This window comes from Barbatula barbatula (assembly GCF_947034865.1).
Source record: "Barbatula barbatula genome assembly, chromosome: 6".
NCBI classification, from domain to species: domain Eukaryota; kingdom Metazoa; phylum Chordata; class Actinopteri; order Cypriniformes; family Nemacheilidae; genus Barbatula; species Barbatula barbatula.
Genome location: NC_136765.1, coordinates 15,678,082 through 15,700,792, shown reverse-complemented (window position 1 = coordinate 15,700,792; position 22,711 = coordinate 15,678,082). Strand labels below are relative to the sequence as shown.

Below are 22,711 nucleotides of genomic sequence, written 5' to 3'. Positions count from 1 at the left end.
ATATGTGTGAGAGTGTTTATTAGTGGAGTCGGGATCCACTAAAACTCACGCTTTCCTCATAATCCTGCCGCAGGAGCCGAACGTGACGCACCCGAAGGCTCTTCACAGCCCATTTCGGAAAAGAAATAAAGGGCTTTTCTCTTTAACAATAACAATCATTTCTCTCCTTCTTGGTAATGCCCACCTGTTCTCAAAGTCATAACCCCTGCTGCAAGAGAAAAGATGTGCAAATAGAGCCATAGTGAAGGGATGATGGTCCGATGACACATGCAGATGCTTTGATTTATAAAGCACACGCTGATCGGGATTTGACGTGTCGCTTGTTTGGGATTAGGGTGAGATTTAGGAGCACTGCTACTGTGGCATGCTGAGACGTCGAGCCTGGCCAAGAAATGTTGAGTTTAACAGTAGCTGGACACAAAATGCATGTGAGATAATGTGAGATATCCTTGTGCATACGCGTTTTAATTGAAATGTGTGTTTTTCCATTATGGTCCAGTGTATGAAATTTAGCGGCATCTATTGGTGAGGTTTGGAATTGCAACCAACGGCTCACTCTACTCCTCTCCCCTCCCTTTCAAAGAACTATTGTGTTTGACACCGTACTAAGTTGTCATCATAAATCCGTTTTTTGCCGAAGGAGATAACGTATTTATGAAGAGCAGTTTGAGAGATTAGGTATACTGTAGATGAACATGCCGAATTCCATGCAAGTGGACCCGCGGTGTATAGATAGAAATAGCTCATTCAAATGTAATAAAAATACGATCCTTCATGATGTAAGGTCGTTATACACCTCTGAAGACATAGTTATTTATATTTTATTGCATTTCTGTCAATAGATCCTCCCAAAAATTACACGTTTGACCTTTAAACTGAAAGTAATCCAACCAATTATTCCACTTCAAAATAAAAACACACAACTGTTGAATTAATAAAGCTCCTGTATTAAAAGCTATTTAATTAAACCCCTTTTTAAACTACTTTGATATTCAAGGCATGACAATGTATGAGACTCTATTAGGGAGGAATGGAACTTACTGAAAGACATAATAGACATCCATCCATGAATACTAATTGTAGGTTGCAATATAAAACATGCATTGACAATGTCCACACACACACACACACCAACGCAGACATCCAAGACGAGAAAACTGAACAAAACGTGTGTGAATGTTACTCAGCTCACGTAGTCCAGCTCTCAGACGAAGGGAATGCTCATCCCAGAAGCAGAAGTTGTGGAGTGCTGCAGGGCATTGTGGGGAAAGGGGGGGGGGGGGGGGGGGTTGTCTCTAAGCATTGTAATAAATAGGTGATGGTCCATAATACAGCACAATCTGAATGTATGCAAATGCCGGCTCAGTAATTATAATGTATTTGCTAATAGGCTGAAGTATAATTAATTTATAACTTAGCAGAGAGTGTCTGTTATGATCCTTAATATGATTCTATTACAGTAATCAGTCCAAAATGACACCGGCAAGGTCATGTGGAAGAGGCATACCTTTAACTAGTGATCTCTGCCCACTCTCTCTCTCTCAACACCTGCTCTTCTCTGTGGGAGAAGACTCACGGAGGAAGTGTCTGACACGTGCTCAAACACAACGCTCTTTGTGTGCTTAATGAATTTCTGTTGCGTTACTGGACATTGTGTGGGTGTGCGCCGGTTGTGAAACTCACTGTCTTGCGCGGTGAAAAGAGAAACCCAGGGGCTGCTGGTTTCTCCGTGGCTGTTGGAAACAAGCAGTCTGAAGTGATACTCTGTAAATGGTTTTAGTCCTGTCACCGTGTGACTAAATATTGTAGTGTCATTGTCCATTAACCTGAAGGCAGAAATATAAAAACAGAATGAACAAACATACTTGATGATGTCTTCGCATGAATGTGGCCCCGAACCCGAAGAGACCTGTGATTGTGAAACACAGACCCGACCAGGACACATTCAATATTTTAAAAGCTGGACCCGAACCCGTTTAGACCTGAGAAATGCCATTAATTTACTACCCGGACCCTTTAAGACGTAGTACGGGGTCCTGGGTCCTCCGTGAAGACCTCTACTGTATGTACACAAATTAACAGCATACTTAAAAATGTTGACGGTTAAAGGGATACTCCACTCAAATAAAGAAAATGCTAACACTTTAATTTTTGCAATTTGCATTATCTAATAAATGCACGGGCAACTTATAACACACCAAAGACAAAGAAAACCACATATTCGCACAATATGACCCCTTTAAACAATTAGCTTGGTATTTGCTATTGAAATATAAAACCATTTAATTCGGAATATGTATTCTTTAGAGTGAATAGAAATGGACCAAAAGTGCCAAAATTGAAATGTATGGGGTATTTAAAATGATTATAAACAACATCCTTTCTGTAAAGGCAAATCAAATCAAAAGTGAGTTTTGCTATCTGAATATGAACGATTTCAACTTAGTAGAATGACATTATTGTGAAAACGCAATCTGATATTTTCATTGAAATAGATATGAAAAATCTAAAACTCACGCTGAATTAAATGGCTTACAAGTCTTGCTGATTGGAGCAAATCTTTGCTGGATTTTAAGCAGCGTCAACTTCAACATCGGCCCACAATCAAATTTACCATGGAGTATTATAAATAAATCACTTGAACAATGAAATACATTTCGAAAGAATCCCGGGAAATGAGGGTGATGTATAATACATGCACCTAGTCATTTATTTATTACAACAGAATGAGAATTCCCCCATTTCTGATTAAATTGCAATTTGTTGTCAGGAAGCATGTAATGCATACATATTAGATCAAACATTTGTTTCTTTTTTCATAAGGGTTTTTTTCCATCAGGAGAACTCCAGTGAACGCCTATATATCACATTCCTGTACATTAGCTTTCAACCGCCTGTGTTTCACTTTCTTTACATAAAACAGCTGCAGATGTACGAGGTGTCAAGATATACATGTGTGAAATCAAAAGCCAGTATACAATACTGTACATGATCATAGAAAACCTGTAAAATTAATTTATTCACACATACATATGCTTTTCGATGTCTGCATTGAAAAGTACCGTCACAAAACTGAAGGTTTAAAGCGCTCGTTCATCCAAAAATGAAAATTCTGTCATTGTTTACTCAGCCTCTTGTCATTTCAAACCTGTATGACTTTCTTTCTACCAAACACAAAAGAAGACGTTTTGAAGAATGTTGGTAACCAAACAACAACACTACACATTGACTTGCATTGGTTTTGTGTCCATACAATGGAAGTGAATGGGCTGTTTTTTGGTGAACGCCATACAGGTTTGAAATGACAAGAGGATGAGTAAATGATGACAATTCCAAAAACGTCACGAACATTTATTTTATGACTTACTATTTGACAATTACCTGTGTTCTTTTGTGCACATATAAAGAAGTGTAAATAGTCACATTTTAGTGGTGGCCTAGATGTGTGTCTAGTGTGGAAAGCGTGTTTGCAACACAGGCCCATATACATTGAAAGGTCTTACTGGTGAACGTGTGTGGAAGCTGAGGTCCTCATCTGAAGCCGGTAACGCAGAGGTCCGGGAGCGTTGGGGCGCGCTGGTGCAGCCCAGGCCACCTGCAGTGAGGTGGGGGTGGCAGCTGCAAGCCTGGGGGGCAGGAGGCCATCTGGAGCTATATGTAGAGAGAAAGAGGCAGAGGTGAAGTGAAGCAGAGAAAAGCCCTGCACGGGGCAGCATATGCTGGGGACCATGGCTTTTCTGGTGATGTGAGAGTCTTAGGGGTGAGAGACTGTGACAGTGACTACTGCACTGTACCCACACAGCGTGGAAAAGAAAAATGCATCATATCCACACTGAGGCCTTCAGTGGATGACATTTGGAGGGGTTTTTTTTATAGTAGGTGTTATGTTTTTATATACTGTATGTTTTAGACTAATTCCAACTTTAGCTAGTACAGGAGTTAAAGGGCTATCTCTAGTCCGTGCATATCACAGAAAAAGACCTGAAGACAGACAGAGAGAGCGGGAGAGAGACCTCCGTTTTTACAGACAGAGAGTCAAGAGACAGAATGTGAATGGCACTTGTCTAATGGCACGGTCAGCTCTCGGCTCTTTTGATTTACAAGGACTTCCTGGCCCCTTCTGAGCCTTCTCGCATCACTTCTGGCCCTGATAATGTTGCAGCTTACTGTGATAGTCATTGGCTCTCAACACAATATCAATAGTCATGGTGCACACGTACGCGCACGCGCACGCACGCACGCACGCACGCACACACACACACACACACACACACGCACACTATGTTTTTAAACGTATGATCTTAAAAACAAAAGTATACAGGTAGGACAACTGGAATTCTTAAAATGTTCAATTTTATCCTTGTATAATAATAATGTAAATCTAGATTTTCTTCTTTGACAGTCCTATATGTCAGGTGTTCTCAAACTAGTTTTCATTTCAAGACTCACATAGACAGGTATCTTTCTCAAGATCCACCAAAATTTTCTTAAACTGAAAAAAAGAGAAAAGAGTGCACATTCATGCTCTGTTTTTCTTTTCTTTTCATATAATAAAGTTTAATTTCAATATGGTAAGACTATTGCTTTTTGTATCATGCAATGGCGAAGTGATTACAGTATTAATAACAAAGCACAACATAATATTACTAAAAAATAAATACAAATTTGACCAAAAAATATTGATGATATATTCAAGTTACACATAAAAAAACCTTTGGATGAGAAATAATAAAACTGTTCCATACTCACAAATACTCACAAAAGCATTTCTACAAAGAGCATTCCAAGAAAAAAGTAACCTCACTACAGTATTTTTTTAACGTGAGGCCTTTAACATAACAAACACAAAAAAAAAATATATATAAATAATATACTATACTATAATTTTATATAATATACAACAATAGTTGTTCATAATTGCATCATAATCTAATTGTAATCAATTATCAAAAGTCATATTTTCTGTCCGATTCTTGACACTCTACATTACAGAACTGCCTGGAAGCCTATGAAAACATTTTGCCCATCACAAAAGCAAACAACTTGATTCTGGGCCTTGTCTCAGTGCTTAGGAAAGACTCCGGGCAAAAATCATCTATTTTGAGGAGCAATCTAGCCAGCATCAGCTTCAATAATACAGCACTCCAATGCTCCAAGTGAAGTCCTTTCCTTAAGTGAAGCCTCATTCTCAATCAACCCGCCTCTTGTCCAGCCACAAGAACTCAATAACTGTTGATTACTTAAGTCATTTCGCCCGTGCTCAAATAGAATTGCTTCGACAGAATACGAATTAGAATAGAATGTGCCCGAGATGGGCAAAGCAATAAAGAAACAACAACAATGGTTTATGTAAGGGAGAGATCTACAAAAACAAACACAACGACAATCAGGTGTTGTTAAACAAGCACAACCTAACTAGGATGAATGCATTTCTTCGTACCTATATTACCGAAAACAGCTGGTATTTTTAATATATTGACATTAAATTTGGCAGCTCGTATCCCATGACCTCATGGGAAGGAAAAGCATCTGATGCATACTGAGAAATCTCGGCCTGATGTTTCTTGCATGCCGAGACATAATTCTCATTATGCATACTGATTTTTGCATACTATAGAGTACGGAAGTATGTGATTTGGAATGCAGCAGTGGTTTCACTATCCCAGGTGCACAGATAAAAGATCAAAATAAAACCAACTCATTTTCATAGACAAAAAAAGATGTTAATACTTTGATTGATGAGCGACAGAACTGTCAATTATGTCAATAAATAGTATTGATATGCCAAGCTGTTGAGGGACTTTCAAAAGCCTGACGCACCCAATGCGTCATTTAGCGGGACAGTTTGACAGTCTGATTGAATGGAGAAGAAAGAGACAATGCAGATGTCCTAACTCAACCCCTCAGGTTGGCATGCGGGATCAGGGACATGGCTCGCGCTCAGCGGGGGTCAGTCTCATCACTCAAGTCAGCAGTCCAAAATTAGTTTTACTGCCAAGCTGCAATTTTCATAATGTCCATGTGCTTGTATTAGGCAAGGAAAAGCTCAACAGAGGGACGCCGCTGCTCTGAGGACAGTGGATGGGGCTTTGCTGGACAGACTCAAGCATAAAAAGCCATTTTACACTTTTCCCATCTGCCTGTTCTGCTATGGATTGGGCAGGAATAAACAGCGCAAGATCCGGCCAACCAGTCGTAAACATAATGATGATGATCAGCATATGGAAGGGTCTGGACCACGTCCCTACAGATTGCAACAGCTCAGATATGCCAATATTACTTTAGATGCAGTAGTTTGGCCCTGGAATGAACACATACACACTGCCTAAAGCTTCTTTCACATTGACTGCAACTTCCAGTGTCAATGTGACCCAAAGTCATTCGTCGTCTCTAAGAGTTTGTGATTTTCGGTTACGCGATCTAGCTTGTGACTCGAGGACCATTTACATGACAATGTTTTCAATGGAGAACTTTTGTGTGTTTTTGAGTGCTACTTTTTAAAAACGATACAGGCAGCATTGTAAATCACAAAATACAAAAAAATCTGCAGCCTGGACTGCATAGCACAGTGTTTACTCCAGGTGAATGCGTTTTGACAACGTTTGGATAAAAGCATCCACTTGACTAAATGTAAATGTAACGTTTTGACAATATTGTCATGTGTAAGTGAAACTGTTAAATGTTATTTTACTACATACTCATGTCCATGCATACTCTTGCCACATAAACATACAGTTAATAGACGATGTGTGATGTGAAGACAACTATCTAATGAATTTGTAATGAATTTATAACCGTGCAACTTGTTCAAGATGTGATGAACAATGCCCTGCAAAAGCTGCTATAAGAAGCTCTATCCATCAGTGTTACATTTTTTGGACCAATAAAACATTTCTTATCTTACTTTAACCATTTTGTTATTTTTCTTTTCTTTTTTATCTGGCATTTTAAAGCCCTGGTCAGTCATGCAATTCACCAGTAATGCATGAATGACATAAACCATCAATACAGGTACTGATCCTATGTTTATAATTGCAAACCTGTATGTACTTTCACACTGAGGAATAAAGAACACATCTACAGCATTTCCTCTGACAAAGTTTGTAGGGAGAGAGAGAGAGCGAGAGTGTGAGACGGTGAGGAGGAGAGTCTTACGAGAGTAAGACACCCCATTGACAAAAGAGGTAATTCCTCAGAGCCTTAGTTCATCAAACAGTCGGCATGAAGCTTCCTTTGTTTCGCTCGCCTCCTTTCTCAGGTATATCAAAAGTGTCACTAATCATTTTAAACTATGCACTTTTATGTTTCGTCTGTAAGCTAAGCCTTCCACCCCGTCTGTTCTTTGATATAACAAGGACAGTTTGAGACAAGGCTTCAGTTCAGCTAAGACAAACCAAAAGATCTACTGAAAGAAGCGGAGGGAAACGTGTGGTATTTAAAATTTATACTTCTCGTGTCTTTGTGTTGAACTTGAACAATCTCGCAGAACTTTAACTTGGGCGTGCTGCCGTTTGTAACAGGGCCATCGGAGACCGATTGGTCTGTTTCTGAAGGCCGGGCATTAACGTGGAGCGACGTTTACAGGTCGGCTTCATCATCCGAGAGCATGCAAGGCCATGTCCCGTTCCTCGGAATCAATCCTCGATCCATATGCGCTCCTCTGGGAGCGAGAGCCACGTTCACCTGCGTGAGAGATGAGACAGCGGAGGAGCTCTGCGTTTTCAAATGCTGATGTTTGTTCACGAAACGTGTCCGAGCAACTTCATTTTCTTTTCCCTGTAGGAAAATTGTTCTTTCGGCGGGTACAGAGGGAATGATAATCATAATCAAAAGGTAATATGACTGAATCTGACCATTTATCTTTATAAAAGAGTTTAATAATAGCGGTGCATTTGTTGCTTTACTGAATTGCTCTTGGTTGTAAGAATATAAAGGAGAAAGCGATAAAAAAAGATTTTTTCCAGGCCTATGTTGCTGAATGGGTTGCACTGAATAGCCACCTTCATTTTAAGACACACGTGACCATCCGACTTGCCCCACCATTTCTTCCGCTAAACACAATGGTGGGTCAGTAAAGCAGAAATCACTAGATTGTCTTTTTTATCCCCTCCATGGTAATTTACCCTTCCCTTAAACACATATAACCCAATGCGTGTCACATGCTTCCCAACAGCCGTTCTCTGTATAAATCAGCTTAATAAGTTCCCACACCATTAACTAAAAGGAACGATGGACTAAGGCCTATTTAACCAATGAGTTGTTACCTTTCATTTGCCTGAGAAGGTCGTAAAAAGGAACATTCTGGAGCCATAAGAGTCATAATTAAAATCAACAACAATTTAACAGTGGGAAAGTGTGGCTCCTTAGTGCGGCAATAAACTTATAGTGGTTAGTCTTGTGCGCGCACGCTCTTATCAGCCACTGGCATAGAGAGAAAATGGCATGACTTTAGATCACCAGCAGCGGGCATTGTTCTCTGTCAGCCAGCAGATGTCCAATGTCTCCCCGCTGGCCCCATACAAAGCGACGTTACGGGGCCCAGAAGAGTCAGTCTGATCAAACGGCTCGCTCTCTGCACGTATGGAGACATACAATTAAATATTACAGCAGAGAACTTTCTACTGCAGCTCAGCGACAGGTACGACAAGCCAGATCTGAAATTTACAAGCTGTCTGTTAATAAAACAGCATGTGTGTCTTGGTTCTATGCCTTTAAAATTAGAGTTGCTAAATAAAATGTGATGTTCCTTTTTTCCGTTTCTAAAAATATACTTAAAGGGATAGTTTCTGTCGATTCTGGAAAATTCTGTCGTCATTTACTCACCCTCAGGTGGGTTTCAAACCTATTTGCATTTCTTTGTTCTGCTAAACACAAAAATAGAGATTTGTAAGAATGTTAGCCATTTTCAGTCCTGTGACATCATCCACTCAATAGTAGGAAAAATGCTTTTCTATATTTTGTTATGTTGAACGCAAAGTGAGATATTTTGAAGAATTTAGGAACACAAACAGTTCTGGGGAACCTTTGACTTCCATTAAATTTGACCTACTATGGAAGTCAATGATGTCACAGAATTGAAAATTATTAACATTCTTCCAAATATCTTTATCTGTGTTCATCAGAAGCAATCCATTTATACAGGTACGAAATGACATGAGGGTGGGCACATTATTTAAAGATGACTTCATTTTTTGGGTTCGTCCACACCACACAGCGGTACCCATTGACTTGCATTAGTTTGTGACCGTACAATAGAAGTCAATGGGTACTGCCATTGTTCTGTTACCAACATTCTTCAAGATATTTTCTTTTGTGTTCTGCGGAAGAAAGCAAGTTATACAGGCTTGAGTTGACAAGAAGGTGAGTAAATGATAACATAATTTTCATTTGTGGGTGAACTATCACTTATAACTAAATATACAGTAAATTGTCAATTGAAATTTTTTTGCTATACATTGACACAATTCTGCACATGTTTCAACCAGTATTTTTGCAAAGAAAACTCGCTTTAGGAAGTTCCAATTCAAACCAAAAATGTAATGTTTGTTAGGAGTCAGAGTCAGAGTAGGCCTCAACAGTTCAGGGAAGTAAAGGAAAGTGTTTAAATTGATGAACTGTAAACCAAAAATAAAAGATGTTTTTATATTGGAAGGTATTGTATTTGTGTGAGAGTGTCTTTGTGTGAGTGTACGTTGACAATAAAGAGTGAAACTGAGTAAATGACATATCTATGTAGTCTGTGAAGACTAGCAGGCAAATATATCAGCGTTCAGGACAGTGTGTTTGGTACTGACCTCCTGGTGGTAGTGAGACAGTGCTGGGCGAGCTCTCCACACAGCCCTGACTGTTGCAGGCCTTCACCAGCACGCTGTAGTTCGAATAGGGCTGAAGTCCTTCTATGGACACCCATTGGCCCACATTACCAGTGCTGAGCAGCTCTCTGGTATCTGTGTCTGGCGTTTCCACACTGCTGAAGTTCTGACCTGAAACACAGAGACAAATTTGAGCATCTGTCCGAACCCCTTTTAAAGGATCAGAGCCACGCTGACCCACGGCCGTCTTCGGGAACGCACATGATGATCACTTTGCCGATAAGCTCTTAAGTACAGATCCAATTTTCCTGGATCACTGTCAGCGTGATGTCACGGTGATATATAGACATTTTTGTTTAACAGATCTATCTCGTCCTATGAATAAAAGTCTTATTTTCTTTCGAAAAGCATTTTTACAGTCCGAGGGGACGTCGACCACACTTATGCAAAGTGTGTGCGTATGTGTGAACAGCAGTGCCCTGCTGACACAGGGAAGCCCGGCTTTGGCTGTCTGGGTCTTAATCCAGAAATGGGGATTGATTGCTCTGCCAGCCCAGACATTGATTCAGCACACAGGAAGCTGGGCTCCATGGCAAAAACAAAGAATCAAAATAGAAATACAGTACAATTTTATAAATAACCACATAAGAAATATCTGTATCAGGGAATGTTGCCGATCTGAAGAAAGCATTATAAAAAATCATGAAAAATAGGAAAGGAAAAATAATCAATTTTCAAGAGATTCAGACGTCTTCTTCATGTAACTATTTAGGTATTTGAAAATGTGCAGGTTTTCTTGCAAGGTATCTTGCAAATTCACAATCCAACTTGCACTCAAAGAGACAAATTAAAGTCTTTCTGCTTTGGCAATTTAATAATAATTGTGATGTGAGATCAAAAGGTGATGTCACCAACTGCCACCAATAGAAAAACATGATGAATAAACATGTGTTACTCACACATGTGCATATATAATATATATGTATATATACAGGTATATATATATATATATATATACCTGTATATATATATACTGTATATAATGTATCATCAGTGCTAAGGTTTCCGCTTCCCAGTGGAAACATGCATATTTTGTCTCAGACATCATTTGGTCAGTCATGGAATTTAAAGTAATAGTTCACCCAAAAACAAATATTCTGTCATCATTTACTCACCCTCTTGTCATTTCATACCTGTTTGACTTCCTTTCTTCTGCATAACACAAAAGAAGACATTTTGAAGAAAGTTGGTAACCGAACACAAAAATCAATGCAAGTGAATCGGTGCCAGTTAAAGACATTTTTCAAAATATCTTCTTTTGTGTTCTGCAGAGGAAAGAAAGTAACAGAATTTTACTTTTTGGGAGAACTATTACTTTATGGAACAGTTCACTTAAACAAAACTCATCATTCAATTATAATAGATATGGGTTTTTGAGTATTTAGATTTGGGAAACACTTTCTTCTAAGGAAAAATACAATTATTTTACTTTCCTAACACTTTTAAAACACTTTCTGAAGCTTGACAGCCTTTACTTCCCATCCACTTTTATTGTAGCAAAGAGGGAAACTCAGGCATGCTGTTAAACTTTGTAGTTCCACATCATAAAAACATCAGGGCTTGAAATATGGTGTGTAGGTAAATGATGAAACACCCAGGACAGAATTTTACAACACAAGACAATACAGCTATATCGTCATCTATTGTACTGTATTGTATTTTGGGTGTACTGTCTCTTTAACTTACCATGCAATAATGTCATCCTATCATAGACTGTCATTAATTCCCACACATCTCTTTAACACTCACTCACTGGCTATAATGCGTTCAGTCAGACCCATGCATGTGTGCACATTAACCAAGAGGTCAAGAGCCAAACGTCCGAGTCCCCAGCCACCACCACTTACTGTAATGCAATCGACCGCAGGATATACGGCCCTGCTTGCAAATTAAAAGGGAATTAATTCCCCCACGTTCTCACCTCTTTTCTGGACCAGATAGACTTCCACCGAGGAGGTGGGGGTGTGAGTCCATAACCTGCACCTTTTCCCATCTACAGGGCCTGAAATCCAGCATCTTACAGAAATCAATAGGCATGAAGTGGCCTGGTTACTGGAAGCCCGCAAATGTATTTCTCTTATACTGCTGTAGTGGAAATCTTTAACAGATGTTTAACATTACTGAGCAAGCTAGAGCAGAAGAAAAAATTCCCAGTTTAAGCAAAAATAAACAAGCTTAATGAATTTATCTGAGCCCTCGACCCTCAATAAAACATTCCCTGTCACCTAAAACTAGCTCAGCTTTTTATTTTAGTCAAATCGTATAATTGCTTCCAATTTTACAATTCCGCTTTCGGCGTTTAATAAAGTGAACCGCTGTAACAGCACCCATTTCATTTTTCCAGCTGGGAGTAAGAACTATGCAGCTACCCCACACTTTATTTTCTACTAGGAGATAAATGGAGGGCTTTGGAGACAAAGAATATATAACGGTTAAAAAGTCACTTTTCCCCCCGAGCTCTACATAAATCACAGGAGTAGTCAATATTTAATAATGCTAGCCCCGGTCCACAGTCCCTTGATCACTCCTGTCATGTGTAATAGCCCCCACTCCGATTTTTTTGACATAAAAGCTTGGCTTTACTGCAATACTAACACATAGAGGGTCATTACTGATCGACATTTCCCTTAATCTGTGATAGCCAGCCACCCACCGATAAATTCTACAGCAATCCACAGGGAGAAATTGCGGAAATCTTTCTCTCCTGCCACAAAAGACGGAGCGAAAAAGAGAGTGACTCCTGACGCCTGCGGATCTGACCCCGCTAGACCACCGCCCATGAAACGCTCTAGACGCACTCCAAAATAATACAAAAATTACCAGTCTCAAACTCTCTGAGCCAATGATATCATCAAAGAAAGGCAACATAAAGCATAAAAACACTACTTCGCGGTCAACGAAAGCTATCGTCTCCATCTCACATGCTGTAGCGCTTCGGAAACGGCAACAACAAACACACGTGAAACCTGTGCGGCGGGGAAAACAGGAGTTTCATTGGAAGAGTCCATTTGTGATGACTCTCACTTGTTCCACTCTCTCGAATCAATCTCCCGCACATCATAATCTCGCTCTCTCTGCTCAGAAGAATACTTCAAAGCTCTTGCTCTATGAGAGGGGGGACGTGGCTGTCTTTGTGAGAGGTCACTTCCATCTGCTTGTACTGGGAGATTACAATCTTGAGTCCGTAAGCTGCTCGTCCTGCTTGTCAGATAGCTACTTTTAAGTCTCTGGCTCAAACTGCACGCTACCTCGGATTGGTCTGCAAACTGAGAGGATCCATAGCAGACCTCTAGTATATTAAATTACAGTTTCATCAGTAGACAAATGTAAATCTTCTGTATTCACATTAGCTGCAGAGGTGTAGATGCGGAAAGGCCTGTGTCCATCAAAGTGCCGGACGATTGCTTTGTAAGCGATCTTGTGCAAATATTACCGATCAGTTGAGCTGGACGCTGACACAGTAATACAGTAGCCTGCGAATCAAAATCTGTTTATTTTTTTTACAAACAAGCACATTATGGGTTATAATTTGCTGATCATGGGCGATTATGCGGTATAGAAATGTCAATGTATTCATTAAAACCCTTGTATACACACACACGCGCACTCTTTACAGGCACATAGAGCAGGATTGAATGTAGAATTGGTAAGTTATACAGATCTTGAATAATAAAAAAGGGACAGTATATTCCATTGGTCTGGCATAAAGAAATACTGAAACTAAGGTGCAGTAATGTCTTTTTTATTTGATAATAGTTTGATAGGGTTGAGGTGAAGAAGATAACAGACTCATATATGCAACGCATAATAGTTTATGCACTAATGTTGTAAAAGTATATGCATGTCATTTCAAAATACTTTATAAAAGGATAGTTCATGCTAAAATCACATTTTGTTTAAAAAATTTTGACCATGTCAAAACCTGTGTATAAATCTTTCTTCTGTGGAACAGAAAATAGTGTTTTGAGATATTTTGAGAAATCCCTCAGTGGTTTTGTGTCCATACAATGGAAGTCAGTGGAGGCCAATGTTGTTTGGTTATCAACATTCTTTAAAATATCTTTAAAATAAAAATGCCATACAGGCGTGAAGTGACGATGTGAAGTGAGTACGTGATGAAATAATTAACATTTTGGGGTGAACTATCCCTTTAGCACCATAAACTGTCTTCTTAAAAAGTGTCTGGCAGCTGATTCGCCAGAAATATAATAACATGTTTTTTTCTTCCTGTTGGATATGTGAAAAATCTGTGTCAGAGCTGTGGCTCAGTGGTCAGTTCTCCTGACCCCAATACATGAAGAGTTAGCTCACAGGGATTTGGGTTTGAGTCTGACCCAGGTCATGTCCTGATCCTATGTCCTGTTTCCTACCCTCATGCTACTATCTGCCTCAACTATCCTGTGTATATGAATAAAACTCCCAAAATATAATAAAAAAAACTGTCAACAAATGCACATCCAGTCTAAAAGCACAGATGTTGAACTTTGGGTACTGCAGGTAATACGTAAGTCAACAAGACAGGTCAGCCAAGGATTCACATCTACGTACTTGTGTAGATGTTCCCTAAACGAAATGTTTTGCTGCACCACCGTCTCAATTACCACATGCATTTATCCTTAACCCATTACAAGGGAACCTCCAGAGATCCGGTCGCTGAACGGCAGTTTTTTTTCAGAACGTGCCATTACGCTTTTTAACAAACCTGTCCGCTCTCATCCCGTGTCGAGGACCTTGCGACAAGAACGGGTGTCTTCCCCGGGCCCCCTGGCCCTCTGAACCCACTATAGTGACCAGCAGCCTGACTGAGCGAAATGGAGGCAGACAACAATTAATTTCAGCTCATTTACCGGCAGGCGGGGCGTTCCACGGCTCACTGACCTTTCAGCATTTTTGTGCGTAAACAAACAAAAGAGAACAGCAGAAGTCAATGTATAGAAGCGAGGCCGCGTGCACGAGCACAGAGCTGAGAACGGGGTAAGTAGAGGAGAGGGGAAGAGGTTGGGTTTGATTTACCTGGTCCGGTGAAGAGGACCGTGTAGGTCAGGTTGCCGTTGGGCTCAGCTGGGGCTTCCCACTTGGCTCGCACGGAACGTGGCGTCTCGATGATCACATCGAAAGTCATGTGACCAGCTGGAGGCATCTCTAAAGTCCTGCTTTCCACCTGATGATCGGTAAGGCTTAGTCAACATGAAATCTAAATCAATTTAGTTTCATCACAATAGATTTAAACTCGATCTAAAGAGACAGAACGAAGAGGCATTATTTTAATCGAAAAAGACAAGAATGGAAAAATAAATAATAATTCACAGCCTGCACTTTCCCCTTGCCATCTGTCCACTAAACGATCGGATACTTCTTAGCACGACATCGCGGGCGCGTAACCTCTCGTCGTTCACTCCAACTTCTGCTGCGTCTGCAGAACTGGCCATTTGACTAAATATTGCACACATATTGGAAAAATGCCCAAATATGGCCCATCAAAGCAGTAAGCAGCCCAGAGTGGCATTTATACCAAATGTCAAGCGTGAGCAGAAGGTGCTTTATTGAACAGAGTGAATCGATCACCTTTATGATGTTGAGCTGCCATCTGACACGCAGAGGAGGAATTAACATAATGTAAATGTGGCGGATTCTCACCAGCGGCCCCAGAGCGCAGCCTCGTGCCGTGCAGGCCTGGACTCGGAAGCTATGGGGGCTCCATGGGGACAGATCACCGACCTCGAAGCTCATAAGGGAGGAGTTTTGCACCAGAGTGCCGTCCATCCAAAGACCGTAGCTGCTGATCACACCTGTGTGCAAGACATTGATGTGCATTAAGCATATGGCATGATGGTATGCAAAGAAATGCAGGTGGTGCAGCAAACTGTCGTTTTTGTGTAAAATGCTTTGGACTTTATGGGGACAAAACAGCTTGGTTGTAAGTGATGGGGACAAACTTTGGCATCGTTTTTTCAACAGTGGTAAAACATACATGGACTATTGACAAACAACCACATTACATAATTTTAATTAAAAATAAAAAAAATGTATTTATAAAAATACAACAAAAACAGGATGACTGGATGAAAGAAAATTTGCATTATCCCTGGTAGCCCATGATTCATGTAGCCTTATTCAAAGACACGCTTTTATACCCAAACACTGTTTGCTCCACTGATTTCCCCACATACCCTGATGAAAACTGGCCGTTTAGTTTAAAGCCCCCTGTTAAAGCCCACCATTAGGGAAAGAGTGCAGTAAAACATGTAAACACTGCTGTATACCGCTACTGCTGTCTTTATAGCCGCTCATGGGACACACCCCTCAAGATGGACTGGTCAGTTAAAAGATATGAGAAGGACAACTCAGCTTGGTCACTTGCATGTGGAAAAACAACGACAATTATGATTAAAAACATATATTTTCAGCAAACATTGCGAATTACAGTTTTATTATATCATGTGGTTTTAAGGTATGCAAAAGATATGTACTCTATATATACACTATATATATACTGTATATATGTTTTTAGCGCAGCATTAAAAACGCCCTCTTGTCTTGAAACTTTTTTTATTTTTAATTTTATGTTTAAAAATCTTAAAATGAACAGTTCCATTAAGCCATTATATAGTTATATGCATTCTCAGGAAAAACATACAAAATCTGGGACAGTACCCTTCAAAAAAGTCTATATATTTGTACATTTGAAGTACTAATATGCACTCTTTGCAAAAGCATATGTTTTTAAAATGGTACCACCCCATAATTTCGCGTTTGTACCTATTTTATGAGAGTGTGGATACAAATTGATTACTACAAAAAAGACTTAATGAATGTTGTGTTGTTCCATTCATAAATCTTTTGTCAAACAAAAAAGGCAGAGAAGTCACCAATCCCCTCGAACGTTTTTCACACACTATAAATGGTTTCAGCTGCGTGAACATAAACAAACGCAACATGACCAAAACTTAACTTCCAGTACACTTCCGCAGAGAATCAATAACTGTTAGTTTTAATTTAATTTAATACAATTAATATACAATAGAATATTGAAATAAAATAATATTCATATAAATAAAATATAAAATGAAATGTTGTATTATAACCAAACAAATACCGGAAGTTAACTTTGTGTCAGGCGCGTGCGTCCAATGAAACTGTCTATAAATCAATACTTAAAATAAAACAATATACAAATATTTATAAATGAGTTTATGTTAATTAGAGTTAATGTAATATTGTAATAAGTATTCCAAAGGCATTCTCCCTAATCTGTCCACTCTCATGAAAGGTGAACGCAACCGTCTCTCACACGGTGTTCAAAAGTGAATAAACCTGCTGCTGTGCCCCTGACAGCTCCTGCTAAAGCTGCAGTTCACAGCATCAGTCAAAAGGGAGCACTTTTCATCCACTTAAAACCCAGCACCCCTCCTTTGCTCTCTCTCTCGCCCGCTCTCTCGCACACTCCCGGTCACATGCCACACAAAGTGCTCCTCTTTCCCTGTACCCCCTCTCTATGTGCTAACCCATCATTAAACATGAAGCACCCTTAACTAAACGGCCATTTGGAATATGAATTCACCTTTGCCAGGCACTAGTTTTAACCCCACTCACCATTGGGCTTGCGAGGGGGGGTCCAGGACACATTGAGGGAGTGTGGGGAGATTGGCAGGAAGCTGGGGGCGGGCACTTCCTCCGGTGAGCTCTCCTCCGTGCGGGCGATGCTGGGGTCACTGAGGGTGCATCCGCCGCCTGTGCACGCCTGGTGATCAAAAGGCCAAATTTAAGTGGAATCAGTAATAGCTATGTATATTTGTATAGCTTTACAAATACAAAAATATATACTGGTGTGTAAACGGTGTAATCCTTTTAGATCCCATAATAATTAGAAAATTATATAAATATAAATATCATTCAATATATAATAAAATATGAATTATACATAAACAATACAAGTAGGAAAGTTTCAATCCTTGTTATTCTATCCATCATTATTTTAAGGCAAAACTATTTTGTTCCATAAAAATTACAATACAATAATTGACTAACAAGATTTTATGAGATCGTGCTTTTGTAAAAGATGTGTGTTTATGTGCAGTGACACAGCTGTGCAAAAACGCACTGCTATCTGAAACAGGTAGGTGGTCCCAGGGACGAGGTTCCGCGCCGTATAATCCTCAAACAGCTCCGAGCTGTTGTACACGACGGCCGCCTCCTTTCCTAAAGTAGACTGGTACAGCGTGTAGAACTCCAGAAGTCCGTTCACCTCCATCGGAGCAGCCCACCTGCAGAACATCACAGACATCAGAGACCCTGTCTGAAACCCCTCCGCTTCCCCTATTGGAGCTCTGAACACCCAAAATCAGCAGACAAGGGGAAACCAATGGACCACCAGGAACCCAGACAGAGTCCAGATCAAAATACCTGTCCGAGAACGTGCGGACAGAAACAGCAAAGTCTGGTGGGTGATCGTCTCACTCTGTATCTTGACTTTCTCGTGGCTAATTTTAGAACAGAGGACATTGCTATCTGCTGCGAGATCTGAGGGACACAATCACACAGAAGGTCTGACAGGAAAAAAAGAAAACTGAGGGAGGAGAGAAGCAAAAGAGGTTGTACTTCACCCATCAATGAACTCATACCTGCAGTGCAGTTGGTTAAAAGTAAATAGAAAATGTCTCAGAAAAGTGAAGTTGGTTCTGAGAAAAGGTTAAGCGTCATTTATCTGCAACAGATGGATGGCAGGATATTTTGGGATATCAAATAAACAAAAAATTTCATTTGAATGCACATTCTAATTCATACACACTATATTTAGGCAAATTGTGTCACTGCTCTTTTTTACTTTTTATGTTTGTTGTCATATCTCTGTCAGAACCGAGTGGCACAGATTTTCAATTCATTAGAGTTTAAGGACTATTGGAGTCAACATCTATCTAGAAGGTAAAGTAAGACATGAACTTAAATAGTCTTTGTTGTCCTACCAGGGAAATAGGACAGCAACCTCCTGTGTGATGAGAAGAATCATCTAGCGTCTAAGTACAATGAGTTTGACCTGATGTTTCTCCGACCCTCTTAGTTTCCTTAATTTAGTACAAAGCTCACATAGGCCTCCTGGTCTGCATGGAGCAAACACACCCGCAGGTGACTATATTCATTTTTGTGATTAATTTACTTCAGGCATAAATTAAATGACAATGGCCATTAAGACATTTCATTGCATAATTGATAAGCAGTTTGGTATATTATTTAGAGTACGTCACTGATATTAATTATAATACCAAGACAAATATTGTTCTTGTGGATTTTCACGGCTGTCATGTGAGGTTTTACAGTAAAACAAAGTCTGTGTATACCTTTATTTCAGTTTTTAAAAATGTTTATATGTACAGAGCCACTACTATTAAGGTAATATTATTATTTTTATTTTGTTCATTTTTTATAACTAACAATATTTATATTTCTATCTAATAAGTTTAAAATAGAAATATTGTATCCGTTTGCATTTATTTGCAGAGAAAAACAACTGGAGAAACAGGTCAAAATAACATAAAAAATGTGTTTTGTATTTTTCAGACCGTTTATCTTCGGTTTATATTCTCTTTTTAGCAACAGAACAATAATCATTAAATATGTATTTGGGAAAAGTTCTAAAAGTTCAAAAGACAGTTTTGTGTGTCTTGTCATGCTGTCAGTCTTTCACATGGCTGTTGGGTGACTTTGTGTGACTCCTGAGGTTTGATTTTGTAGAAATTCAACAGACACTGGACTGGAATTGCCCCAATACATCTAGAAATGCTTGGTTTTTTGGCGGCTGTATACAAATTTTTATTTGCAACAATGTGCCATTATTTATTATTTACAGGATTTTAACATTGTACTGTATAGCTGTGTGTGCAAAATATATAATTATTCACAGCCAATAGGGATATTTTGTTGTTCACTAATTTATAATATATAATTATAAAATATATCAACTACAAACTGTAAAAAATAATTAAAAAAACAACATGCACTTTGTTTTTCCTCAAATTCCCATTTGGGGTGACATTCTTGCATACTTCCGTGGAGCCTGTTTCTGCTGATACTGGTTTTGTGCATATCCTGCAATCCGGGGTCTCGCAACCTCTCTCCCAGGCAAATCGCAACACAACAAAAGAATATTGAACACATATGATCCTTCGCCCTCTCCTATTACGATTCTGCTAACAAGGCAATACCTTTCAAAGGCACTGTATCTACAATTAGACCCTGAGAGAAAAGAGAGAGAGAGTGAGAAAGAGATATCATCTGTAATGTCAAATTACAGCGCTGCCGTTCTCTCACAACCCCCCGGCCCCCCATCCATTGCAGCTTCTCTCCCTATTCAAATTGAAATATCCAACGGAAATAAAGCAATAACCATTTGCTCGTCTTGGCGGATGAAGACAATAAATAAGGTGAGTTTCCCTCCGAGACTCTGCCGTCAGGAGAGAGCAGATACATAATGAAGTTATGAAACTCGGTGATGAGACAAATTGGGTCATATACATCTTTTTAATAAATGACTTACAGAGATCAAAAGCTCTCCGCTGCCATTAATACAGAGGTAGAGAGAGAATAAAGGAAAGAGCTTTTTCCCCTTTATTCAATTATCCTTAGTTCAGGTACAGGAGAAGGCTGTTTGGCTTGGTTGCTACATTCCTGAAGACGAGGGATAGTGGAGTTCTATGGCAACCCATTGCAGGTGTGTTAAGTTGAATAATATAATCCCCACTCTCAGAAAGCAGTGGATTGCTATTTTTGCCTGTAGGTCAGTAAATGCCAAAATTTTCTTTTAACTGGTTATAAGTGACATCATTTAATATTATTATTATTAATACATTTAAAAATACTGTAGCTTAGTGGTTAGAGCATGGCGCTAACAATGCCAAGGTCGTGGGTTCGATCCCAGGGGGGAAACAAATGTATAGGATAATGCTATGTAAATCACTTTGGATAAAAGCGTCTGCCAAATGCTTAAATGTAAATCTAAATTTACATTCTTACTTTGCAGCAAAATGCAACTTTAATTAAAATGGAGGCCAAAGCCCATAACATGTGAATAATGTTGTTTACCTTTGGAGATGTATATGAAGAGTTTCTTTGCAAGATGGAAAACTTTTTAAATTAATAAAATAAAATAAATTTAAAACATTTTTTTATCCTGTTATCATGTTTTTATATTGTTTTATTGTGTTAGTCAGCAATATATTTTTTGAGTTATTATTACCTAATTAGCAGACGCTTTTATCCAAAGCGACTTACAAAGAGTAAGAAATATTTAAACATTTTGTTAAAAATCTGTTTTTGCAAATTAACTTTTCATATAGATTTTTATATTTGCATGTCCATACTTTTATGCAAAGGAAGAAATCTGTGTTCACTTTAGATGTTAGTAATGTGATTCCATCACAAGTATTTATTTACACATACTGACAACTTTTGAGGACTGTTTTATCTTTGTTCAAAAACTATTATATAATGTATTTTGAAACTCCTAATTCATGTTTTATGGGTTTTTGAAGTACAATTACTTTCCACTTTACCTCGCTACTTTGTCCAAATATAATGCAATTACATTTACTGTCCCGTTCCCCTTTTGGGCTTTTATGAATACGGCATCAACATTCACTGTGAACTGCATATGGTGCATACGCTCACTTTCTGTGCCCTTGTGTACACACATCCCTGCTATGGAAAGACTGTGTAGGTGACAACTCAAATATGTATTCTCCTCGTAGCTCTCTCAATCTTCACCTGTGATCATTTAGTAAAACTACGACATGTTCCTTCCGACACAAAGCGAGCACTCCTAAAACAAAAGGGTACATAAGTTTGCTTTCCTGTCGCCCCCTAACTCTCTTACAGTTCTCTCTTGTGCACAGTGCGATGCCCCTTTCCACACAGTTCTTAAGTAATGGCGATGGGGCAGCAAACAATGAACCTCTAAAGGCTTTCACATAGATTGCTATAGGCCTGTAGCAGAGACTTCTGGGGAAAAAAATCTTCCTCTTCCTCTCTCTATATTTTACAGAGTCAAGAGGCGTTCAACACGCGGGTCAAACGCTGGAGAAATTTCAGCATGCTAAACAGGCTAGAAGAAGGTCGTAGTCTACAGTTTTCATGCAGTTCAATGAGACCGTCCGGTGTGGGTGCAGGAGTTAAGCATTAGCCCCTAAATCAAGGCCTCCGTTCCTCTGGTCGCTCAACTGCAGCCAGAGGACACGCAAAGACAATAAGGACAAACAACCAATGGCATGACTGGCGGATGGGACGTACTTTATGATTATATGGAAAACACTCAGTTGATTAATGCACCCGCTCAGTGGACAGGGACGCCTTCTCAATTTTGACATACGGGTTGGTCAGATAAATCGCAGCAGTGTGGGATTTTGTGGTGGGCAGCCTTCTTATTTTGAACAGAGGTTATGTCTTCAGAGGGTTAGGGTTTGACGTGCGGAACTTGGCTTTAGCATAATGGTGAGGAATAACTAGAGCCGGGATGTTTTTTTGTCCTCTTAGAGAGAGCAAATGTCCGTCACCTCATTAGTGTATCGCTCTGATAAAACATTATAATAAAAAAGGTGAGTACGACCACCTTCATCGATGTTGACATCTCATTAGTGTGTGCGTGTGTAAAAGTGAGTGCTCAAGGACAGGACCCGAGAACGGAAATTCCACACTATTAGCTGGCATTAACGTTATATTTATTTCAAGTTCACGTCCAACAGTTTCACATCCAAAATGTGTACAAAAATTATAAAAGCGATTCCAATGATGTGTTTCCTTACCAAGGTAAAATATTATAGTATAAAAAACTATCATAGGATACAAAACAT

General features: G+C 39.4%; 1 protein-coding gene across 1 annotated transcript in view; it reads right to left on the bottom strand.

The window, feature by feature from the left end:
- The window catches only part of ush2a (Usher syndrome 2A (autosomal recessive, mild)), a gene marked incomplete at its 5' end in the record, with an annotated part of 183,421 nt that overhangs the window by 87,782 nt on the left and 72,928 nt on the right, over positions 1-22,711 (bottom strand). Inside the window, 7 exons of the mRNA XM_079458478.1 lie at positions 1,684-1,826; positions 3,504-3,651; positions 9,795-9,983; positions 14,886-15,033; positions 15,510-15,661; positions 17,466-17,613; positions 17,974-18,136. Of these exons, the coding sequence (XP_079314604.1) occupies positions 1,684-1,826; positions 3,504-3,651; positions 9,795-9,983; positions 14,886-15,033; positions 15,510-15,661; positions 17,466-17,613; positions 17,974-18,136 (1,091 nt within the window). The remainder of the gene's footprint in view (positions 1-1,683; positions 1,827-3,503; positions 3,652-9,794; positions 9,984-14,885; positions 15,034-15,509; positions 15,662-17,465; positions 17,614-17,973; positions 18,137-22,711) is intronic.